General features: G+C 38.8%; 1 protein-coding gene across 2 annotated transcripts in view; it reads right to left on the reverse strand.

The window, feature by feature from the left end:
- Positions 1-15083, reverse strand: part of NUP153 (nucleoporin 153) — a 75456-nt gene that overhangs the window by 8810 nt on the left and 51563 nt on the right. For both annotated transcript variants that reach the window (XM_036868307.1, XM_036868306.1), the window contains exons 15-17: positions 7008-7133; positions 4568-5185; positions 1565-1759 (exon numbers count right to left, since the gene is read on the reverse strand). In XM_036868307.1, the coding sequence (XP_036724202.1) occupies positions 1565-1759; positions 4568-5185; positions 7008-7133 (939 nt within the window). The remainder of the gene's footprint in view (positions 1-1564; positions 1760-4567; positions 5186-7007; positions 7134-15083) is intronic.

Genomic DNA, 15083 nt, shown 5'->3' on the forward strand with positions numbered 1-15083 from the left:
AAAGATATGCAGAATGCCATATGCAATCCAGGCAGCTGTAAATGAAGAACAAAGTCCAAGCTAATCTGTGGTAATGTCAAGGGTGCAGAAAGGCGGTGTGGTATACAACCTTTTCTAACAAGGTAGAGAGAAGTAAGAATATAGAGAATAGAAGTATATTTGCTTGTGATGTGCATAAAGAAACATTGAAAGAGTTACAAGAAACTAACCACAGAGAGCTATTACCATTGGTGGAGCAGGAAGGATGGAAAATGAGCCAATGGGGACAAGAAAGAGACTTTTCGCTGTGAATCCTGTCATAATTTGCTTTTTAAATCTTGTGAGGACATCATGTGTTATTTACTTAAGAATTAAAATTTTTAGCACCAAAGAACTAGAATTGTATGAGTGGAAGCAATATTTTAAAAAATAAAAATACTATACTGACAAGATCAAAGTCTTGGTTTCAGAATTCTTCTCTGTAGTGGAATAAACTAGAAATGAAGCACTTGAATGACTGGCTCAACACAAAAATCATTAAACGGTGCCAAGGTATTCATCCATTACTCTGTTTACCCACATGTAAATAAAGACAAGTGACAGCCAAGGGCTTGTAAAAAGCGCTTGTCTTCAGATTTCCCCCTTTAATGATTACCCACCCCACTTTCTTTCCATAAGAAACTTATTTGAAAAATTATATCAGAATCTCAAAAGCAGGACTTCCCCTGGTGGCACAGTGGTTAAGAATCCGCCTGCCAATGAAGGGGACATGGGTTTGTTACCTGGTCCGGGAAGATCCCACGTGCTGAGGAGCCACTAAGCCCGTGCGCCACAACTACTGAGCCTGCGCTCTAGGGCCCGCGAGCCACAACCACTGAAGCCCGTGCGCCTAGAGCCCGTGCTCCGCAACAAGAGAAGCCACTGCAGTGAGAAGCCTGTGCACCGCAACGAAGAGTAGCCCCCGCTCGCCGCAACTAGGGAAAGCCCGCGTGCAGCAACGAAGACCCAACGCATCCAAAAAACAAAAAAATCTCAAAAGCAAATGGCTATCCACACGGTCTCTGAAATACCTTAAGTGATATTAGACAGAAAACTAAAAATAAAGGTGCCAAAGACAATAATTAACTAGTTATCACCTCTGACTCAAAGGATCTCAAAGGCACTTCTGCCTCAAAAGGAAGGTTTAAAGGTATGGTGATTACTGTACTACGGGTGGGGAAAATGGGAAAGGGACCATAAGGTAGCAGCCACAGCAGGAGCTTTAGTGATCTTCTAAAACCCAAATGCAGTGTTTTTCAAACCAGTTGTATCCCCCTTAGCCATGTTAATTAATTCAGTGGGCGGCAACCAGCATTTTCCTTCTCAAAGGAAAACAAATAAAATAGAAAATGTACTTATCTTCACTGCAGACTAGCAAACAATTCAACTGCATAGTAATTCAGAGACAGATATGAGCTAAAAGTCCAGGACAACAGCTCATTTTACATGAATTTTCAACAGAGAATGAATAGTTTCAAAACCAAAGCTGTTTGTAAATATTTCACTTTAAAGTGGTATTCTAAGGAGGCACTTTACCACACCTTACCTGTAAACTCAGACTTTGTGCCTGGCTTTGCACTGTCACATGCTACGCATTTGGTAGAATCTGCTTTATTCTCCACTAGGCACACTTCACAGTCCCAGCTTCCCTCAGGTTTCTTGAACTTGTCCAATCCTAGGCAGCCTCCAGACAACAGAGAGACAGAGACAGTGCTGCTACTTGAAGCGGGTACTGAACTTCCTAAAAAATGATGGGGAAATACAGGAAAATTCTGATTTACATTATGTCAAGATCTCAATGACACCACTAAGTCTAAATGTACAATTTTTACCGGTGTTTCCTATTAAGAGAAAATGCCAGAAATCTAAACATCACATTGTTAAAAACAGTACAGACATCTCAGATTTCTTTTAATCTTACAAAAGAGCAACTCACACACCTTGCTCAGTGATGAGCCCCCTTTTAATGCCCAGTTTGAACAGCCATGGTTTTTAAGAATCATACTCACAAATCAGAGCCTAAAAGACTAAATTTTCCTTAATAATCTGTCAAATTTTGTTAAACATCACAGATTATAAAACATAAGTTCTAAATTGCAGGCAACAGCCTGACTCATAAAACACACAGCCCAGGCAACATTAATTTCAAGATTTCAAAGCACAGATCTCTGACTTTGAAATGACTATTTTTGCATAGAAGTGTTCTTTTATCCACTTTGCAATTCAACTCAACACCACCTACTATGTTCATGGCATTTCTGTTATAAGGTAGCCATTTAATAGACATTTATTAAGCACCATAACGTTCTTAGGTTCTCGGGATATCAAGATGGATAAAATGTTGCCTAACTTCTAAAGGTGTTTCTGGTCTAAAAGGGGGGAAAGCAAAACAAACATAAATGCGTAGCAGCACCATCACTAAGACGGAGAGTGACAAATGATCTAAACAAGAGTACAGAGCAGAAATTACTATGGGATAGGAGAAGGATTCACAGGGGTGGTATTTACATTTTTAAGCAGAACTAGCAATTTTGTGGGCAGATGCGGCGGCACAGGAAGGATGGCTCAGCAAGGCACAGCTGCATGAAGAAATACAGTGTTGAGAGTGGAGCCATTCATTCTGGTAACCCCACTTCTCTAAATGTCCTCCAGCTGTTGTCACTTTTCCCAGTTACCTGATCTGTGTTTTACTGGTATGTTCTCTTCCATCTTGCCAATAAAATTGTGCCATCTTTGGTCCACTGCCCTTCTCATGAGCTCTCATCTACTCTGATGATTTTAATCACCAACAAAATCTTTCCCATCCATACCTGAGACCCACACTTCTGGCTTTCATCCCTGTGGTATCTCTTTGTTGGTAGTTCCACTATCCACCTGGTTACCTCGGCTAGATGACAACTCTTCCCTTATATATCTCTCCAATCTTTTTCATTCTCCTTCTCTGACCCTTCTACTGCTCTTCTGGTTCAAGCCCCCTCATCTCTTGCTTGCTTAATAGCCTTGTTATTGAGACCTCTGGTTTCGTTCCCTTGAAATCCATCCTCCTAAAAAGCAACTAGTACCACGTGGTTTTTGTTTTTCCTCTCTGGTTATTCATTTAAAAGATTAACTGCTCCAAAGTTCTATTCCTGCTACTCTCTTAAGTTGGCAGAGTTCAGTTTTACGCTGTCTTCTCTGTTTGCTCTGCTCACTCACCTTATATCACCTCTACTCCCATGACTTACTTGAAAACTATGGGCTAATGACTCCCAAATCTGTATCTCCAGTCCAGAGGGTCCATTATCAGTATATCCAAAGGCCTCACACATATCTGTCAACTTCAGCAGCTTGAAATCAACGTATCTTTCACCGTACATTATTCTATACCCCATTTGATTTTATTAGTACATGTCACTACTATCTCTACCTATATTATTGATCAACTTCCTAACTTGTCCTCTGGTTTCCAAATTTTGTTGCCTTCAAATCTATCCTCCAAAAAGCCACCAGGTGATTTATCAAAAATATAAGTTTGACCCATCAACTCAGAATAAATTTTGGTTTCCTACACGTTTCAAGAGCTTTCTTTCTTTTTTTTGTTAAGGGGAAGAGGAAGAATGCCAGACGGAAAGAGAAAAATATTTCAGAATAAAGATTCTGAAACCTTATTCTTGTAGAGACGTCTAGCAGGAATCAGAAATATGGCTCACCCCTGGTGTTAAGAGAGGGATGTGGGCTATTAACTCAAGAGCTTTCCACTGCAGACACAAAATCACACATCCATGATAATGCAATAAAAATAGGAAGTATAATTCCCAGGATACTCATAACATGTTTTATTTAGTATCCATGTTACCATATATCTGTACCAAATAATTATATAGTAGCATTACAGACACAGCAGAGTCAAATGAATTAATTCCAAATGAATTAAAGATCAATGTAAATCTTCAGTAACTCTTTCAAAACTGAACAGAAACAGGAAAAACTCAACTCTAACTTCATTTTTCTGGTTACCTAATAGAACTTTTCATTAATGAGTCAGTAATTCACGATCATTGCAGTATCTCTGGCAGATAGCACATACAGGTACAGGTATCACCATTAACATCCAGCCACAGCCTTCTCATAATGCAATGAAACCAGCTGTGTAATGACCACTAGCCATGCTCACTTCTCCTTAGAGGAAAAGAGACAAAGGAATATTTTATTCTGCGTAAAGGTTTGAGAAAGATCGCCCCGTTCTAAGACCTTTGCATCTATATTAGCCAACTTCGAAAATGATCACGAAGAGCCAGAAGCTTCTGATAAAATTACATACAAAAAAAAGAGGTCAAAGCAAATGCTGGACTGATTTCAACACACAGCCTCTCCTAAGAGAACATGCAGTTCCAGTCCCAAGCAAGTCATTTTAATTTCAAGACAGTTCAGAAAAATTAAGACGTATGAGGAAATGCTCATCTTGAAACATCTAAAATATTGAGGTTATTCTTAGCTGTTTTACAGAGAATAAATTAAAACGTTCTATTAAAGAAATGAACAAAATTATTCCAAACAGCCATAAACGTACCTGGTTTCTGAGACATACAGGACACACATTTATTGTCTTCTGCATTATTAGAAACACAGCACACTGGACACTCCCAAGATCCCACGGGCCTTTTGAATTTATCTGTAAATCCTAAGGCACCAGTGGTCACAGTGCAGCTGGAGGAGGAAGCAGCCACAGTAACAGCGCTTTCTGAAGCCACTGGCAACGTAAGGACTCGCTTAACACCAGTTCCCGGTTTCGGTGTTTCACAAGCTACACATTTTATCGCTTCAGGTTTATTTTGCACTAAACAGGTATCGCAATCCCAAGTTCCTACTGCTGGTTTAAATTTGTCTCCAAAGCCTGTCTCTGGTGCAGAAACAGTTGGTTTGCCACTTTTACTTGGTGTCCCAGTTCCAGTCTGTTTAGCAGTATCTTTTGGTGGCAATTTTGCTGCTTGACAGGCTACACATTTGTTGTCTGTAACTTTGTTCTGGAGTAGACAGGTATCACACTGCCAAGATGACCCAGCTTTTAAACTTTCCCCAAACCCAATTCCACTAGAAGAAAAGCTACTTATTGCTGGTCTTGAATAAACTACCAGGCTTGTGGTGGCAGGTTGAGCAGCAAGAGAATCTGCCTTTGGTGATGTGAAACCTACAACGCGGGGGAAGAGGGGAACAGGAAGGAAAAGATTAGTCAATGTTTTGATTAGAAAGCCTCTCTATTATTTAGTAATCATTAATAAATAATAATATTAATATAGACAATAATAATTATAGAGTAATAGCTGTTAATAATAAAAATATTCCTGGGAGAAAACATTTTTACCTTAATTACAGAGTTATTACAATCCAAGATGGACTACTTAAGAGTAGTTTTTCACCTAAGCTGTATTTCTAGTACTAATCACATAATTAATAAGCGACAGACCTAGTTAAAAGGCTACAAAAGATGTTTGGTTTATAGTATATCATCTTCCTCTAGGAATCTGTTTACTGCAGTTCAACCAATACCTAATTTGAGACTTAATTAAGGTATGCACATAGAACCATGAAATAATGAGGAAAAGTCTTTGTGCTACCAAAACTGATAACATTGAGTTGATTCACTCAAACTACACTTCATTTGTAGAAATGACCTTTCAATCCTTTACTTTGGACCAATTAACTTTTATTTTACATACACCAAAAAAACACCCGTTTCTCTAGCCTTTAGCATCAAGGGAAAAGAAAATCAGAGGGAAAGATGATACAGGAGGTTGTTAAAGAGGTTTTCTAGTGGTACCAAGAAATAATCCGGCCTAGAGCTATTTTTTGCCTAAAGATAAAACTATCCCACATACTTCAGTTACTCCCAAAGGAGGACAATGTACTATTTTGTTAATTATTAACCTGAGTCACTAAGGCTGGCAAAATTTTAACAGTAACCACTTCAAGGTGTTACAAGTTTTCTTTTCCTCCCACTTTTTTGGATTTTCCTGATTTCCCTCAAGAGAACATGTAACTTCTCCAAATTTTTGCTATTTAAAAAAAGTTTAAAAGAGGGGAGGAGTGGGCATTATGAATGCAAAGTGTAACTTCTATGAAGAAAACCTATATGCGTTTGATGCTGAGTGATTACCACTCGGTTCACCCTAACACAGGCATTCTGGAGTCCTGCCCATAACTGCATAAAACCGTCTATATTGAGACTCCAGTAGGCAGTATACTCATCTATAAAATGGGAGCTACACCAAAAAATCCTAATCCCTCTAAATCTTGCTGTAGCATCCAACCTTATTATTGAAACTCATATTCAGTTATACATGAACACATGTGCTGGATAAATCTAAATTCTTTCTGAGCTACTAGATTATCTTATAAACACTTTTATATTCTTATAGTATACATCCCAGTTGGAATTATACTATCCTCTTTGATTTTCAAACTGAAAACCTATTCCTATTTGAGGACTTCTATTCATTATCTTCAAATTCTTACCCACTAACATTCATATCTTATTTTATTTGAAGTGAGTACTATCCTGTGTGTGTGTGTTACAGTCAGCATATGTTTCCTTTCCACTTGGCTTTGTTATATATATATCCCACAACTGGGGAATAATCTGAGGAGAACAAGGCAGTTCAGCGCTCTCAGAGAGAGACATGTCCAGGTATATCATCAGGTTTATTTACTTTTTTCCAATTATTGGCCCATCTCTAATTAACAGGCAATTCACATTTTCTCCTTCTATCATTGCCCCTTAGAGATTCCATTTTAGTGCAGAGTCCTTAAATTCTAAAGAAATAGTTTCTAAGGTCTTGCACCTAAAAAGTTACATCTGACTACATCTACATTCAAAAGCCAATCTCCTATCAAACTAGACATCGTTTTTTAAAAGCCTGAAGTACAACAAAGTAATAACAAATGATATTAAGATGAGATCATGATTTTGCAATTAAGATTTTAGATTATCTCAAGGGCAGCCATTATCTTACCAGGGCTCTTCAGAACATCTAGGACACTTCCTTCTTTCAGGGTTTTTGCAGGTTTGAAAGGGTCCTTGCAATCTTCATCTGGTTTCTTCTTACAGCTTGGACTGTTCACTGCAGTGATATCTTGAGCTGTAATTTTTTTTAATTGTAAGAGATATTATGCTAAGAAAAAGCAAGTTACATGTATTAAAAATCTCTCAAAGTCCATTTGAATCAACATCTTAAAAAACAAGAACAAAAACCACCAAAAAAGTCACTGTAATTCAAAGATAATGAACAAATGACTTAAAGTACAGGGTTAACTTGCCATTACAAGGAAGCAAAAAATACTGTTTCCTATACTGTACATCTCTCTCCTCCAGAAGGACAAAAAATTATATAAACTATATATAATCTATAATTGTTATCCAATAAGTTCACCAGTTTCATCAAACTGAAACCCTGAAGAGGATATGGCAACAGGGGCGAGTTCAAACACTGTATGAAATATGTATTTGATTACACAGCAATTTACAACACTGATTTTAAAAAAAACTTTAAAAATTAATGTTTATGGAAGCAACCTAAGTGTCCATAGACAGATGAATGGATAAAGAAGATGTGGCACATATATACAATGGAATATTACTCAGCCATAAGAAACGAAATTGAGTTATTTGTAGTGAGGTGGATGGACCTAGAGTCTGTCATACAGAGTGAAGTAAGTCAGAAAGAGAAAAACAAATACCATAAGCTAACACATATATATGGAATCTAAAAAAAAAAATGGTTCTGAAGAACCTAGGGGCAGGACAGGAATAAAGACGCAGACATAGAGAATGGACTTGAGGACACGGGGAGGGGGAAGGGTAAGCTGGGATGAAGTGAGAGAGTGGCATGGACATATATACACTACCAAATGTAAAACAGATAGCTAGTGGGAAGCAGACGCATAGCACAGGGAGATCAGGTCAGTGTTTTGTGACCACCTAGAGGGGTGGGATAGGGAGGGTGGGAGGGAGATGCAAGAGGGAGTGGATATGGGGATATATGTATACGTATAGCTGATTCACTTTGTTATACAGCAGAAAGTAACACAACATTGTAAAGCAATTATACTCCAATAAAGATTTTTTTAAAAATTAATGTTTAATTAAGCCAGATATTTCATTTCTAGAAATTCATCCTATGATTGAAAATATCTTTCAGTTATTATATTGAAAACCTGGATGATACTTAATAAAAGGAGCTAGCTACATAAATGACAGAACATTGACATGATGGAATGCTATGCAGCCCCAAAAAATTATTCTTAGAAGCATAGTTATGGGAAAGAGTAGGTTAGAAAGTCCAGAAGATTTTGACTGTTTACATCTAAAGAGTGATGTTTTTACTTTTCATAGTTCCCAAACTTGCTAAAACGAACATACCCTTATACTTAAAATAAGAGATCTATATTGTGAGTACAATAATCATTTTGTCATTATATTTCTGTATACAGATGAAATATGTTTGGGATTGTTTCAAAATTACCTGATAGGTGTGTTTGTGTGTGTGAGGGGAGAAGGAAGGAAGGAGGGAGAGAGAAACAAGATTGGTCACAAAATGGCAAATGCTGAAGCTCAGTAAAGTGTGTATGGGGACTCAGTCTACTCTTCCACTTCTGAGAATGTTTGAAATTTTCCATAATAATATATAAATAATCAGGTTTTTCTTCTAAAGTGCTTGCCAATTTAAAAGCAGTGGGTAAAGTAGTTCAAAAACCCTACCTACCCTTACCTCACACCATAAACAAAAATTAATTCAAAATGGATCAATGGGGACTTCTCCGGTGGCGCAGTGGTTAAGAATCCATCTGCCAATGCAGGGGACACGGGTTCGAGCCCTCGTCTGGGAAGATCCCACATGCCGCGGAGCAACTAAGCCTGTGCGCCACTACTACTGAGCCTGCACTCTACAGCCCACGAGCCACAACTACTGAAGCCTGTGCACCTAGAGCCCGTGCTCTGCAACAAGAGAAGCCACCGCAATGAGAAGCCCGCGCACCGCAACGAAGAGTAGTCCCCACTTGCCGCGACTAGAGAAAGCCTGTGCGCAACGAAGACCCAACGCAGACAAAAATAAATAAATTAATTAATTTAACAAAAAAAATGGATCAATGACCTAAACATAAGAACTGAAACCATAAAACTCTTAAAAGAAAACCTAGGAGGTGTATCTTCATGACCATGGATTTGACAATGAATTCTTAGATATGACACCAAAAGCACAAGTAAAGAAAAAACTGAACTTCACCAAAATTAGAAATCTTTGTGCATCTAAGGACATTATCAAGAAAGTGACAACTGACTGAATGGGAAAAAATATTTGCAAATCACACATCTGATAAAGATCTAGTATCCAGACTATATAAAAACGCTACAACTCAGCAACAAGAAGACAAACCTATTTAAAACTGGGCAAAGGACCTGACCAGACATTTCTCCCAAGAAGATATGTAGAGGTGAGAAGATGCTAAACAGGAGTTCAGGTTTTTTAAGCATAAGCCACCTGTTCTCCTTGCTTGGCCCTGCAATAAACTTTCCTCTGTTCCAAAAAAAAAAAAAAAAAAAAAAGATACTAAACACCATTAGTCTTCAGGGAAATAAATGCAAATCAAAACCACAATGAAGCATCACTTCATACCCACTACAACGGCCATCATCAAAAAATGGAAAATAATAAACATGGTGAGAACATGGAGAAACTTGAATCCTGCTGGTGGGAATGTAAAATGGGCCGGCTGCTGAGAAAAAGTTTTGTAGTTCCATTCCCAGGTATACACTCCAAAGCACTGAAACCAGTATTCAAACAAATACAAGTACATGCATATTCATAGCAACACTATTCACAATAGCCAAAAAGTGGAAACAACTCAATGTCTATCAACAAATAAACAGATAAATTATGGTATATCCATATGGTGGAATATCATTCAGCCATAAAAGGAATGAAGTAATGATACATACTACAAGACAGATGAACCTTGAAAACAGTACGTGAAAGAAGCCAGATACAAAAAGTCACACTGTATGGTTCCAGGATAGGTAAATACATAGAAACAGAACACAGATTAGTAGCTGTCAGCAGTTGCGGGGGAGGGGAAATGGTGAAAAACTGGTTAACGGGTACAGGTTTCCTTTTGGAAGTGATAAAAATGTTTGGTACTAGTTAGAGGTGGTGACTGTACTAAACACAATCAACATTGTGATTGTACTAAACACCAATGAATTGTTCCCTGTAAATGATTAACTTTATCTTATGTCAATTTCACCTGAATAATAAAAATGTGCAAAAAACAAAACACCATACCTATCTCTTACAACTGTGTCAAAACAAAGAAAAATGCTTTCATTACTTTATCACATTCTATCTTCCTTTATAATCAAAACTGAATTGCTTTTAGTAACTTAAGGTAAACTTTAAGGATTTCCTAAAGTGTACTCAAAGAGATGGAAAATGAAGATAATGGGAAAATTAGCTCCTATCACAGCATAATCATGACTTCCACATTTTCATCAGCTTTTTAATGACAGAAGTGGTGAGAAACAGAGGTCTCAATGTAAGAACAATTCTATATATGCCACTCATAATAAACTCCTGAAAAATCTGGATAATTTCCCCAGATATAATGAAACACAAAAGTTGTTTCAACAAACTATTACTCATTCAGTTACCATTAGTAAAGCATTAATAAAAACTGGAGGACTGGGCTTCCCTGGTGGCGCAGTGGTTGGGAGTCCGCCTGCCAATGCAGGGGACGCGGGTTCGGGCCCTGGTCTGGGAGGATCCCACATGCCGCAGAGCGGCTGGGCCCGTGAGCCACAACTACTGAGCCTGCGTGTCTGGAGGCTGTGCTCCGCAACAAGAGAGGCCGTGATGGTGAGAGGCCCACGCGCGGCGATGAGGAGTGGCCCCCGCTTGCCACAACTGGGGAGGGCCCTCGCACAGAAACGAAGACCCAACACAGCCATAAATAAATAAACAAATAAATTTATAAAAAACAAAAACAAAAAAAAAAACCCTGGAGGACTTTAATGCCTTTCCCTCATAACCAGGCATGAAAATGAAATTTGAATCGGTTTATTCTTCTTGAATTCACAGTAACATTAAAGAAAAACAAAATCATGTGTTAAGTACACCTGAAATATGCTTATTACTTTCTCTTACACAGGGCTGTTTTATTCAACAAAAATTAGGATTGAAAACATACCAGTCAAATTCTTATTTTGTGCCACTCCCATAACCTACGCTCTTTTCTTCCGGATCATCCAAAGACAAAGACTTTCTTAGCTTATAGGTCCTGGCTCTTTGATAGTTTTTTAAATCTATCTTTTGAGGGAGGATCTAGTTTTTAAAAATTCCCAAACTCAGCAGATAGTCAACGAAACACTTCTGAATAAGGCAACAGCCCCTTAACTGGTGTCTCAGCATATGACACCCCACTCCCACCCACACGCCCACTCAACACACTGCTGTTACTCCAAGGCACCATCTCACCCCCTATAAAAACCACCCAATGTTTTCCTACCACATTCAGATTAAAATCCAATTATTGAGCATAGCATTCGGAGAATTTTTACAATTTAAAGCTACCTCTCAATCTCATGACAAATTATTTGCGATTTTCAAAGTATGCCATGCTTTTCCTCTTGTTCTCTTGCATTTGGCTGTTTGTTGGGTGAGAAATGCCCTTACTCAGAATTCTTGACCTGAGTAACTCAGCCCAGATGATTCTTCATTTCCCCAACACCCAACACTTGAAACAAAACCACCACCACCACAGCAAAAGCCTATGGTTTAATTATCTGGATATTCATTTCTTTCCCTCAATTATGCCCATTTTTTTGAGTTTAGAAATTATATATCACTATCTGCAGAGGCCGGCATAACCCTTACACATAAAAATGCTTGTGAACTCAAGAGTAAACCTACCGATGGAATCCACTGTAATTACAATGTAGACTACCCCTGAACTTCTTATAACATTTCATTTATAGAGCATCCACAGCGAGAGACCCGCTGAGGGAGCTCTCCTGTTGCTCAGATGACGATGTCTGCTTAGCACAGAGGAGAGTCTGGTACCGAGAGCACTGGCAGACAGGTTAATACCAGACACCTCTGTGAGACCTGGTGGGCAGCCCTGGGATCAGTAACCAGCAGTCATGGCTCCTGGAAGGCTGCCTGGATCTGGTGAGCGGAGGCCTGGGAGCAAAGCTGCAGCAATAGCAGTAGTTCCAGTGACAGGAGCAAACGTCAGCACAGCTCCCTGTTGCTTGGTTCCCCCAATTGAGGACAAGTTTATAACCATCAGGATATTCCAGAAATAATACATCAAATATGATACCAAGATAAGAATAACAATAACTGTTGTAATCAAAAGTAAACACAGTGGGCGACCTTCAAGACGGCGAAGGAGTAAGACGTGACGATCACCATCTTCCCCACAAATATATCAAAAATACATCTACGTATGGAACAACTCCTACAGAACGTCTACTGAACGCTGGCAGAAGACCTCAGACCTCCCAAAAGGCAAGAAACGCCCCACATACCTGGCCATGTGGCCGACAGGGTCTTGGTGCTCCAGCCGGGTGTCAGGCCTGAGCCTCTGAAGTGGGAGAGCTGAGTTCAGGACATTGGACAACCAGAGACCTCCCAGCCCCATGTAATATCAACTGGCAACAGCTCTCCCAGAGATCTCCGTCTCAACGCTAAGGCCCAGCTCCACTCAACGACCAGCAAGCTCCAGTGCTAGACACCCCATGCCAAACATCTATCAATACAGGAACACAACCCCACCCATGAGCAGCAGAGAGGCTGCCTAAAATCATACTAAGTTCACAGACACCCCAAAACACACCACCGGCCACAGTCCTGCCCACCAGAAAGACAAGATCCAGCCTCATCCACCAGAACACAGGCACCAGTCCCCTCCACCAGGATGCCTAAACAACCCACTGAAACAACCTTACCCGCTGGGGACAGACACCAAAAACAACAGGAACTACGAACCTGCAGTCTGCGAAACGAAGACCCCAAACGCAGTAAGTTAAGTAAAATGAGAAAACAGAAGAATATGCAGCAGATGAAGGAGCAAGGTAAAAACACAGCAGACCAAACAAATGAAGAGGAAATGGGCAGTCTACTTGAAAAACAATTCAGAGTAAGTATAGTAAAGATGATCCAAAATCTTGGAAACAGAATGGAGAAAATACAAAAGACGTTTAACAAGGACCTAGAAGAACTAAAGAGCAAAAAACAATGATGAACAACACAATAAATGAAACGAAAAGCTCTCTAGAAGGAATCAACAGCAGAATAACTGAGGCAGAAGAATGGATAAGTGACCTGGAAGATAAAATAGTGGAAATAACTACCACAGAACAGAATAAAGAAAAAAGAATGAAAAGAATTGAGGAGAGTCTCAGAGATCTCTGGGACAACATTAAACACACCAACATTCGAATTATAGGGGTCCCAGAAGAAGAAGAGAAAAAGAAAGGGACTGAGAAAATATTTGAAGAGATTATAGTTGACTATATCCCTTCCCATGTTAGGGAGGCTTTCAATCAAGTCCAGGAAGCACAGAGTCCCATACAGGATAAATCCAAGGAGAAACAAGCCAAGACACATATTAATCAAACTATCAAAAATTAAATACAAAGAAAAAATATTAACAGCAGCAAGGGAAAAGCAACAAATAACATACAAGGGAATCCCCATAAGGTTAACAGCTGACCTTTCATCAGAAACTCCGTAAGCCAGAAGGGAGTGGCAGGACATATTTAAAGTGATGAAAGGGAAAAACCTACAACCAAGATTACTCTACCCAGCAAGGATCTCATTCAGATTCGACAGAGAAATTAAAACCTTTACAGACAAGCGAAAGCTAAGAGAATTCAGCACCACCAAACCAGCTTTACAACAAATGCTAAAGGAACTTCTCTAGGCAGGAAATACAAGAGAAGGAAAAGACCTACTATAACAAACCCAAAACAATTAAGAAAATGGTAACAGGAACATACATATCGATAACTACCTTAAATGTAAATGGATTAAATGCTCCAACCAAAAGAGAGAGTGGCTGAATGGATACAAAAACAAAACCTGTATATATGCTGTCTACAAGAGACCCACTTCAGACCTAGGGACACATAGAGACTGAAAGTGAGGGGACGGAAAAAGATATTCCATGCAAATGGAAATCAAAAGAAACCTGGAGTAGCAATTCTCATATCAGACAAAATAGACTTTAAAATAAAGACTATTACAAGACACAAAGAAGGATACTATAGAATGATCAAGGGATCAATCCAAGAAGATACAACAATTGTAAATATTTATGCACCCAACATAGGAGCACCTCAACACATAAGGCAAATGCTAACAGCCATAAAAGGGGAAATCGACAGTAACACAATAACAGTAGGGGACTTTAACACCCCACTTTCACCAATGGATAGATCAACCAAAATGAAAATAAATAAGGAAACACAAGCTTTAAAAGATACATTAACCAAGATGGACTTAATTGGTATTTATAGGACATTCCATCCAAAAACAACAGAATACACTTTCTTTTCAAGTGCTCATGGAACATTCTTCAGGATAGATCATATCTTGGGTCACAAATCAAGCCTTGGTAAAGAAAATTGAAATTATATCGAGTAGCTTTTCCAACAACAATGCTATGAGACTAGATATCAATTACAGGAAAATAATTGTAAAAAATACAAACACATGGAGGCTAAACAATATGCTACTAAATAACCAAGAGATCACTGAAGAAATCAAAGAGGAAATCAAAAAATACCTAGAAGCAAATGACAATGAAAACATGACAGCCCAAAACCTATGGGATGCAGCAAAAGCAGTTCTAAGAGAGAAGTTTATAGCAATACAACCCTACCTCAAGAAACAAGAAAAATCTCCAACAACCTAAACTTACACCTAAAGCAATTAGAGAAAGAACAAAAAAACCCCCTAAAGTTAACAGAAGGAAAGAAATCATAAAGATCAGATCAGAAGTAAATGAAAAAGAAATGAAGGAAACGATAG

This window comes from Balaenoptera musculus, chromosome 11, assembly GCF_009873245.2.
Source record: "Balaenoptera musculus isolate JJ_BM4_2016_0621 chromosome 11, mBalMus1.pri.v3, whole genome shotgun sequence".
Lineage (NCBI taxonomy): Eukaryota > Metazoa > Chordata > Mammalia > Artiodactyla > Balaenopteridae > Balaenoptera > Balaenoptera musculus.